Genomic DNA, 9,289 nt, shown 5'->3' with positions numbered 1-9,289 from the left:
AATGGATATGCAGCGGGCTCCCTACCAGGTCAGTCATTGGTCAATGAGTCAGTTAGCAAACATATTGCATATTTTCTATTGGGCTAACTTTGGACATTTTAACGTATTCAAATTTTTGTGCATTAATACATGCAAAGAAATACACATACACGCAGACACACCGACACGCACGCACGCACCCAAATAAATTAATAACAAACATTTCTCTCCAGATGTCGACATCTGTGCCCACAGCACCGTGAGTCTGCACCTGGTGGGCATGAGCTCCGAGCAGGAGGTGTTCTCCGTGCACATGAACGGCCAAGTGCTGCAGCACCGGGGCCACAAGATGTCCACCGTGGGGCTGGTAAGCGGCTCGGCCACCACTGGCAGCATGAGGGCCGTTCACCCAGGCCGCTGGCTCCTGTCCTCACAGACCAACAACCATATGGAAGGTATGTGCATTCAAACATCTACTAAGAAAATGTTTTGATGTATGGTAAGGCCAATATACATTAACAAATAAAATGTCCATATTGCAGCTGGCATGCATGGCTTTGTGGATGTGAGGATCTGCAAGGGCTTCAAAGCTAACCGACGTAGTTTGACCATAGAGCAGCTGCGCCACAGCAAGGAGTGGACGTACTACATCGCCGCTGAGGAGATCATGTGGAACTACGCCCCCAAAATGCCAGCATACATTGACGAGTTAATACCCTTTCCAAAGTTGTCTTCTTACAAAAATTGACATACAGTGCTTACTATTACTAACAAGCACCATTCTTCCCATTCATTTATTTTCATTTTAGGGACTTCAAGGTTAATTATCTTGAACAGGGTAACCACAGAATAGGCGGGACTTACAAAAAGGCGGTCTACACACAGTACACAGATGAAACATTCACTGTGAGGTTGGAGGATGAGGAGAGAAAAGCAGAGGTCGGCATATTGGGCCCTGTGATCAGGGCACAGATCAGGGATGTCATCAAGGTATGAGACAGACTTACTGACTACTTCCGGACTGAACTGATAAGTGTAGTGACTATATGGATCCCTTGATCTTACACAGGTGGTCTTTAAGAACATGGCGTCCAAGCCCTACAGCATCTACCCACATGGGCTGACGATCGAGAAGTCACAAGAGGGAGCGACATATCCTGAAGGAGGTTGGCAACAGAACACTATTCAACAGAACACTATTCAACGAGACAACTAACAAACACAACAACGGAACAACAACAAATGGATCATAAAATACGACAATAAATAGACGAGCACATTAACAAATTCATATCTGATTAGAGAAGAATAGAATGGAAGAATAGAAGAATCCTAGCAGATGATGGATATATGTTTGCTATGCTTAGACACCCATCCAATTTAATGGATGGTGTGGACTGCCCGTTCCCAGAAGAAAATAAGACAATAATAGCTTGTTGGTTTATTTCAAGGCAATCAGAGCCATGCTGTCCAGCCAGGACAGACACATCACTACGAGTGGAAAGTGGCTGAAGAAGCTGAGCCCTTGGATTCAGACGCACGGTGCCTGACCTACTTGTACCACAGTGCAGTGGATACACCCCGGGACATCGCCTCTGGGCTGATAGGACCCCTCCTCATCTGCAAGAGTCAGTCTCTGAATGTCGGGAATGTACAGGTAACACAGCCGTAGTCTCCAAAAACAGACTATTGCTTAACATCTAAAAGGTGTAAACCAACATGTTTGGTTGGATGTGTATCGACCAATCATGTCGCTGGAGGCGACTTTCAAACTCGGTAAACTAAGGTAAAATGTGAAAAGGTTATTAAACTTGTTTTTAAATGTATCCAATCTTGACAGTGACACCTTGTGACACCTTGCTCTCAATAGTTAGTTTAATAGTCGGTTAACTTAACTAAGAGGCATACAAGCTATGGCATGCATTCATACAATGGGTTTTGTGTTGTTCAAAGCTTAAAGCAGACAAGGAGCAGCATGCCATGTTCATGGTGTTTGATGAGAACAAGAGCTGGTACCTGGATGACAACATTCAAAGCAAATGTGGGGAAGAAACTGTGAACAAGGCCGATCCAGAATTTTATAAGTCAAATGTCATGCATAGTGAGTTCTAACATTTACATCTTCCATCTGTCATTTTTGTGTCCAATTTTAATTTGGTCAGTAAACACAAATACAGCTTTCGTTTTTTCTCTTCGCAGCGATTAACGGTTATGTGTTTGAGAGCGGTCAAATTTTGGGATTCTGTAATGGGGAAATTGCAACTTGGCATGTGTCAAGTGTGGGAGCACAGGACTACATCCAGTCTGTTACCTTCTATGGCCACACATTTAATCTCAATGACCGCACTGAAGACATCCTCGGACTCTACCCTATGACAGGACAAACAATCTTCATGAACATGGACAATATTGGTCAGTTGTGGCTCGCTATGACTTTGTTAAAATCCCTTCTTCATGTCAATGTTTTAATTGATTTAGAATAATACTGAATAACGGGTCTGTCTCCTGAATGATTCAGGGGTCTGGCTGCTCTCGTCTCTGAACTCCCATGGGTCTACCATGGGCATGCGAGTGAGGTTCCAAGATGTGAAGTGTTACCGTGACTCTGAATCTGAGTACGATGACTACAACGAGCCAAACAAGGAATTTTCTGTGTGGAAACCCCCCACTTTGGACGAAATCGATAAGGAGGATGAAATGAAAAAGAAGCAAGAGGTTGAAGAGAAGAAAAAAGTAGTGGTTGATATTTACACCGAAAATTACATAGACGAACTAGGCCTTAGATCTCTAAAGAACCAAAGCAGAGATTCAGACGTCGAGCTGATAGACCTCTCCTTCCTTGACTATGATGCAGTTGATGTTCCTGTGCAAGATTCAAAACCTTTTTCTGGTATCCACTCTACCGCTACAAAGACGGATATGGAGATAAGCAACATCACGAAAGAGCCATACTCAATTCCAATGAATCAAAATGAGACATTGTCAGCTCAGCAAGAGATATACAAAACAAACCTAACCGTCTATATTCTGTTAAACCAGAGCAAGAGTGAAAATGTCACATGGATCAAGAATAGCAGCGCAAGTCCTGAAGACAAGAGTATTGACACTAGTGTCTCACAAATGAAAGACAACACATCCACCAACCACAGTATGCCTACAAAACTTTTGCCCATAAATAGCACTTTTATTCTTGAGACAGCAAATGCAACACTTAATAATGACACCGTACCTTTGATGTCTGGGGCTTCCAATAGTACCATGACCTTAGCAACAAATGTGAGTTACATTTTTAAAGCTGAAGGAATTAATTCAACTCAGACCATGGGAAAGAAGACCTCTGAACGCATAATTCAGATAGAGAACATACATGAAGTGTCTTCCATGAAGAAAGATCCCACTTCCAATAGTACAAATGAAATGGTTCAGCTGGATATAGAGGACCAGACAGGGTCTGCCTTGAATAATGAATCTGAGATACAGCTAGGTGGTCAGGGGCCTTTTGGAGATGGCATAAATGCTACAGTCTTGCCAGAGATCAAGGCATCTTCTATCAATGACACAGAAACATTTTATAAAGTGACACAGTTAACAAATTATATTTTGTCCAATGTTAGTGAGGAGGCCACCAGTGACGAAATGCATAACCAAACCAGAAGAAAGGTTGAGATTGAGGTGGAGGGTATCATGAATATAACCAAGACAAACGACTCGCTGCACACAGTAACCAATACAGAGAAAAGAAATCAAACATATTCCTTTGGAAATGAAACAACTCCAGAAAATTCCATTCATGATAGTTTAAAAATGAAAAACTATTCAAATATTGTGCCCGCACGTAATGCCAAAATAAATACATCAATTTCTCATTTGGTAGAGCAAATGAGCTCTAACCATAGCAAAAGTTTGACTGCCTTCCTTGACCAGTTAAATTCATCATCTTCAGTCGAAACGTTCCTCAATGAGACCTCAATCTCTGGCTCCCCAGCACATAGCAGTAACCAGTTGCCAGAAACCAGCTCTGAGGATCTGAGCAATTCAGTAAGCTCGGGGGAAATCGTTATCTACCTTCAAAACCACAGTTCAAATCCCATTAGAACCAGTCGCTTAGACCCACAGGGACCCAACAATGACGGGACACACCAAACTGTCCCTTTGGAGATCCCTAATGAAATTGTTAAGTATCTTGGTTACGATGCCCCTCTTCCTGAAGCTCAAACAACCTCAACCCCAATAAAGAAGCCAAAGACGGAAACGGTGATCCTCCGCAAACTGCCGCAGAAAGGCCAGAGCATGAAAATCAAGAGAAGGAAGAGGAAGGAATTCAAGCCCCTGCCCAGGAGTGGCCTGCCAGTCTCTTCTCTTGGATTCAACCCAGGAATGTCCCCCCGCGGGATGCGAACCAATGGGCTACAGATACAGCCCGGTGTTCCCAGGTCAGACTGGAGCGACTATAAGCTTAACAATGTAGACAATCAGGGTGACGTCAAGCAAGATGAGTATGAATATGTATCCTATAAAGACCCCAATGGCAGCACAGACAAAACTGTGGGTGAGAATGTGAAGACATATTTCATATCTGCTGAGGAGGTGGAGTGGGACTATGCTGGTTATGGACAGAGGTAAGTACAGATTGATTTCATTGACAGAAGGACAAACATTATGCACAGATATTTTAAAGTTGCAATGTGTAACATTCACCTAGATCACCAACTAACTGGGTGGGACTCTTACACATGATGACTTTAAAGAGACCATTTATCCTGTTTCCAAACAAGGCGGGAGACAAAGTTCACCAAGGTGGTGTTCAGGGAGTACATGGACAGTACGTTCAGTACCCCAAACCTTCGTGGTGAGATGGAGGAGCACTTGGGCATCCTTGGGCCACTTATCAAGGCAGAGGTTGGACAGAGCATTATGGTAAGACTAGCAGCTCCTGCCTGCGACAATTCAAGTCCCAATCTTAAAAAACATTCATTCAACATACACATTAAAATCATTCTCTTTGGATATTGCATATTCTATGATTTCCTTTTTGTTTTGAGCCCTACGTTTTTGTAGATGCCAAACCTAAATTTTATAATTAATTAACAAATAATAACACATTTTCCACATCAATCTATGACTGTAATCAATGTATGTAATATTGCTTAACCCCGAATAACCCCTTGCTTGTAGGTAGTGTTCAGGAACAGGGCCAGCCGTCCATACTCCATACACCCAAATGGAGTATCCTATACCAAGCGAACGGAGGGGTTGTCCTACGAGGATGATTCCAAATACTGGTTTAAGTATGACAATGAGGTTCAGCCCAACACCACCTTCACATACTTATGGGCGGTACCCGAGAGGACGGGTCCATTGCCAGGCGAGTCCTCCTGCCGTACCTGGGCATACTACTCGGGTGTCAATCCTGTAAGTGTAATTAAATATCCTTGATCAGTTGGTGGTGCAGTATTCCAAATATATTCCATGACAAATATAATAGCTGAGGCAACACAAAGCTTTTGATGTATTATTCCATTAAATGGCCAATACGACTAAAATACTAATATAATGGACAATATGATTTCTCCTAGGAAAGAGATCTCCACTCTGGTTTAATTGGGCCTCTGCTGGTCTGTCGGAAAGATACCCTGAACACCAAGCTGGTCTATATGAGGGAGTTTGTGCTCCTGTTTATGACCTTTGATGAGTCTCAGAGCTGGTACTATGAGAAGAATTCTGAGATGATGAAGAGGAAGAAGAGTCCGGGAGTTGGAAGAGCATTGGATCCCAACCTCAAAGAGAGGCTTCAGTTTCATTGTAAGAGGCCATGTTTGACTCAGATTATGAAGGCTAGTACCCAGTTCATCCATATCCTATGCCATGTTCTTGCCTAGGAAGAGAAAACCTGGTAAGGATACAAATCATTACCATATTCATAAGACCTTTCAACATTGTGACCCACAGCCATCAACGGCATCATATTCAACCTGAAGGGACTACGGCTTTACACCAAGCAGCTGGCATGCTGGCACCTGATCAACATGGGTTCTCCCAAGGATGTTCACTCTGTCCACTTCCACGGACAGACCTTCACCCAAATGAACACCAACAGCTACCGACAGGCTGTGTACCCACTGCTGCCTGGTCAGTAGTCACTGCTCATGCTCTATTAAAGGGTGCAATGTTGATCTATCAGTGGTGTCAACAAATATTGTGAATTTGATAGGGGTATAGAATGCCAAGATAAAGCGTGCAATGCGTTACTGTATGAAATACAGGCCATACCGAATAGCTTGTTAGAAAAGGACATATAACTTTTCATCAAATAAGGATTTCCTTTTCTTCATTTAGCTCATGTGCGATTCCTGTTATGTCATGGGCTCAGTCTCTCACGGTACCATGCTCTTTCCCAGGTGGCTTTGCAACTCTAGAGATGTGGCCATCCAAGCCTGGTCTGTGGCAGCTGGATACAGAGGTGGGCGCCATCCAACAGAAGGGAATGCAGACCCTGTTCCTGGTCCTTGACAATGGTGTGAGCAAGTCGCCAACGGTATCTGTCTGGGGGATCAAACCATCGTAACCATCTCTCCCCAATTCACAAATACATCTGGTTCCAATATAATTTGTCATAATCACTTTCTTGTGCAGTTGCAGCCAAAGAGAATTTTGCATTGTGCCTGCCACAGATTTAAAGAAAAAAAATAATACTTTGTAATAAGACATTTTCAAGCAAGTATTTGGTATAGCGGTTCACTTTTATTTTGAAATACAAAAGTGGTACACTGCTATTATAGCACTTGTGTCAGGCGCATTCAAGCTAAATGATTTTGCCAAATTATATTGGTCATTACATTGGTGTTTTTGTCACGATGAATGATGACCCAGACCCATGTTGTCCTTTAACACATTATTTTTATACATGTTAATATATTTTTTGTATGTGTCCCCCAGAATGTTTCAATCCTCTGGGTCTCGAGTCCGGGAGTGTGAAAGACAGCCAGATCACATCTAACCACATTAGAGGTATTGTGTCATGGCTTGACACACAAGCACAAATGCGACTGAGAGTAGTATATGTATCACTATCACCAGACCTCATTTTTGTTCTCTTTTAAAGGGTCCTGGGAACCACATTTGGCTAGACTGAATAACCAGGGTAAATACAACGCATGGAGTACAGATAAGGACAACAGCTGGATTCAGGTGTGTGTGTGTGTGTCTCTGTGAGTGTGGGTGGATGTGAGGTTGTTTGTGTTTGTGTATGTCCTTTCATACAATTATGTGTACACTCGTATCCCAGCAGCTGTTTGTGCCATTCAAGAGTTTACTATGCTCGCAAGGTACGTGATGCCAGAGAAGATCTGACTCATTAACCTCTTGATGCAGGTGGATTTCCTGCGGCCAGTGGTGATAAGCCAGTTGGCCACCCAGGGAGCCAAACAGAGGTTTCATTCCCAGTACGTGGTCAACTACACCATCTCCTACAGCACAGACCGCAGAAGCTGGATCTTCTTCAAGGGTGACAGCCCAACATTTAGAAAGGTCAGTGCAGCACCATGAATGCCTTCAGTAGCCGCAGGTTCTAGTATATCGCTGGTTCTCAAACACCGCACCGCTACAGCAGGGGTTCAAACCAGTAAGGATTGGAATATGTTTTAACACATTGGGATGGAGGTGTACGCTGGGGACGTTACTTCCTTACACTCACCTCTCCAAACCTCTTCTGAACTAGATATAATCCAACCAGAAGTGATCTAATCCCGCCCTGAGAGGTCATACTAAGATGTTTTTCAATTCTGTGTTTAAAGGTTAAAAGGAGCCTGCACCATGCCCCTTATGAGATTAAAAGATTTAAAACATTTTTTTGTTATATTAAAACAAAACTTACAATGTTATCTTAATTAGTCTCTTGCTCTGTTTCTTTGTCTCTGTAACTCTATCTATTTTGAAGAGTTTCCAAGGAAACAAGGATGCTACTGGTGTGGAAAAACAAATACTGTTCCCTCCTTTGATTGGACGCTATGTTCGATTCCACCCAAACCACTGGTATAATAAAGCCACGGTCCGCATGGAGATGTACGGTTGTGAGCTTGATGGTGAGAGGATATCAACATGAATATAAATGTAATGTCTTATGCAAATACATCACTTAAATCAATATAATTATAAATGTTGATGCACGCCTTCGATGCAGGTATATGATGGAGAGTGGAATAGAGCGAGTTTTGACTAACCCCAGCCCTGTGTTTCAGGTTGCTCTGTGCCTCTGGGTATTGAGGACGGACTGATTAAGGACCATCAGATCACAGCCAGCTCCACAGCCACCAGCCTGTTTGGTGGTTCCTGGAAACCATCTCTCGCTCGCCTCAACTTACAGGGAACAGTCAACGCCTGGCAGGCTATGGTACAGATGATAGTACTGATAAATACATTCAGTAAACACTGCAAAATATCAGCAATAAACAACACAAGTAACGAAAGTACCAGTATAAAGTTAGTTTATTAATGAATTGTACAAATGTATTAATTCATTGTACTCATTTATGATTAAATACATTTGTGTTTTCATAAATAACAATAAATAAAGTAATAATACTTCTTTCATGTATTTTTGGCTCCAGAATGCGGACATGAACCAGTGGCTTAAGATAGAATTGTCCCAGGTCAAGAAGATCACAGGCATCATAACGCAGGGAGCCAAATCTCGGGGCAAAGAAATGTATGTCATCTCCTATACCCTGGAATACAGTGATGACGGCAAACGCTGGACGCAATACACTGACGACAAGGAACACAAGGTAAGTTCTAGCGGAGATTAGGTTTTTACACAGCTTTATAGCATTGTGGTTAAGGCGCACAAACCAGTATTTTCTGTGATTATTTGTGGCTGATTGAAGGTATCCTCATAGAAAACATTGTGATTCTAAACTTTTTCCTTTCTTCATCCTTCTTTTCCTCTGGGTCCAGAGGTTTATCGGGAACACGGATAACAATGGCCCTGTGAGGAACTACATCTACCCACCCATCTTCTCCCGGTTCATCCGGGTCATTCCCACCAGCTGGCAGAGCTCCATCACCATGCGAATAGAGTTGCTCGGCTGTGACTTTGAGTAACAGACTCATGCACACGATCTTCGACACATGCACTTTCTGTGAAAATATGAATGCCTAATGTGTGCCACATAGGAACCGGAACCTTTCGGCTGGGAGTCAAATAACATGCCAATAGAGTCATGTATAGGAGCAGGAGAATCTGGGCACTTCATCTCCTCTATAAATACACACCTTTTCATTCAGTTAACTGAACACCAAAAAAAAGGTGTTT

At 42.8% G+C, this 9,289-nt stretch overlaps 1 protein-coding gene across 1 annotated transcript in view; it reads left to right on the top strand.

Annotated features, from left to right (window-relative positions):
* The window catches only part of LOC311358479 (coagulation factor V-like), a gene marked incomplete at its 5' end in the record, with an annotated part of 21,665 nt that extends 12,570 nt beyond the window's left edge, over positions 1 to 9,095 (top strand). The window contains 22 exons of the mRNA XM_084478511.1: positions 1 to 28; positions 213 to 434; positions 522 to 687; positions 789 to 969; positions 1,049 to 1,145; positions 1,431 to 1,636; positions 1,933 to 2,080; positions 2,179 to 2,391; positions 2,498 to 2,844; positions 3,943 to 4,598; positions 4,728 to 4,896; positions 5,155 to 5,391; positions 5,556 to 5,781; positions 5,929 to 6,108; positions 6,378 to 6,494; positions 6,916 to 6,987; positions 7,082 to 7,167; positions 7,351 to 7,506; positions 7,916 to 8,060; positions 8,217 to 8,368; positions 8,586 to 8,762; positions 8,932 to 9,095. The exon at positions 1 to 28 is cut by the window's left edge and continues 134 nt beyond it. Coding sequence (XP_084334637.1) covers positions 1 to 28; positions 213 to 434; positions 522 to 687; positions 789 to 969; positions 1,049 to 1,145; positions 1,431 to 1,636; positions 1,933 to 2,080; positions 2,179 to 2,391; positions 2,498 to 2,844; positions 3,943 to 4,598; positions 4,728 to 4,896; positions 5,155 to 5,391; positions 5,556 to 5,781; positions 5,929 to 6,108; positions 6,378 to 6,494; positions 6,916 to 6,987; positions 7,082 to 7,167; positions 7,351 to 7,506; positions 7,916 to 8,060; positions 8,217 to 8,368; positions 8,586 to 8,762; positions 8,932 to 9,078 — 4,128 coding nt within the window. The 3' untranslated portion in view covers positions 9,079 to 9,095. The remainder of the gene's footprint in view (positions 29 to 212; positions 435 to 521; positions 688 to 788; positions 970 to 1,048; positions 1,146 to 1,430; positions 1,637 to 1,932; positions 2,081 to 2,178; positions 2,392 to 2,497; positions 2,845 to 3,942; positions 4,599 to 4,727; positions 4,897 to 5,154; positions 5,392 to 5,555; positions 5,782 to 5,928; positions 6,109 to 6,377; positions 6,495 to 6,915; positions 6,988 to 7,081; positions 7,168 to 7,350; positions 7,507 to 7,915; positions 8,061 to 8,216; positions 8,369 to 8,585; positions 8,763 to 8,931) is intronic.
* Positions 9,096 to 9,289: the final 194 nt, after the last annotated feature.

The sequence above is a fragment of the Micromesistius poutassou genome, assembly GCF_964030765.1.
Source record: "Micromesistius poutassou genome assembly, chromosome: 14".
Taxonomy (NCBI): Eukaryota; Metazoa; Chordata; class Actinopteri; order Gadiformes; family Gadidae; genus Micromesistius; species Micromesistius poutassou.
The sequence above is the reverse complement of the archived record's forward strand: the minus strand, read 5'-3'. Positions and strand labels throughout refer to the sequence as shown.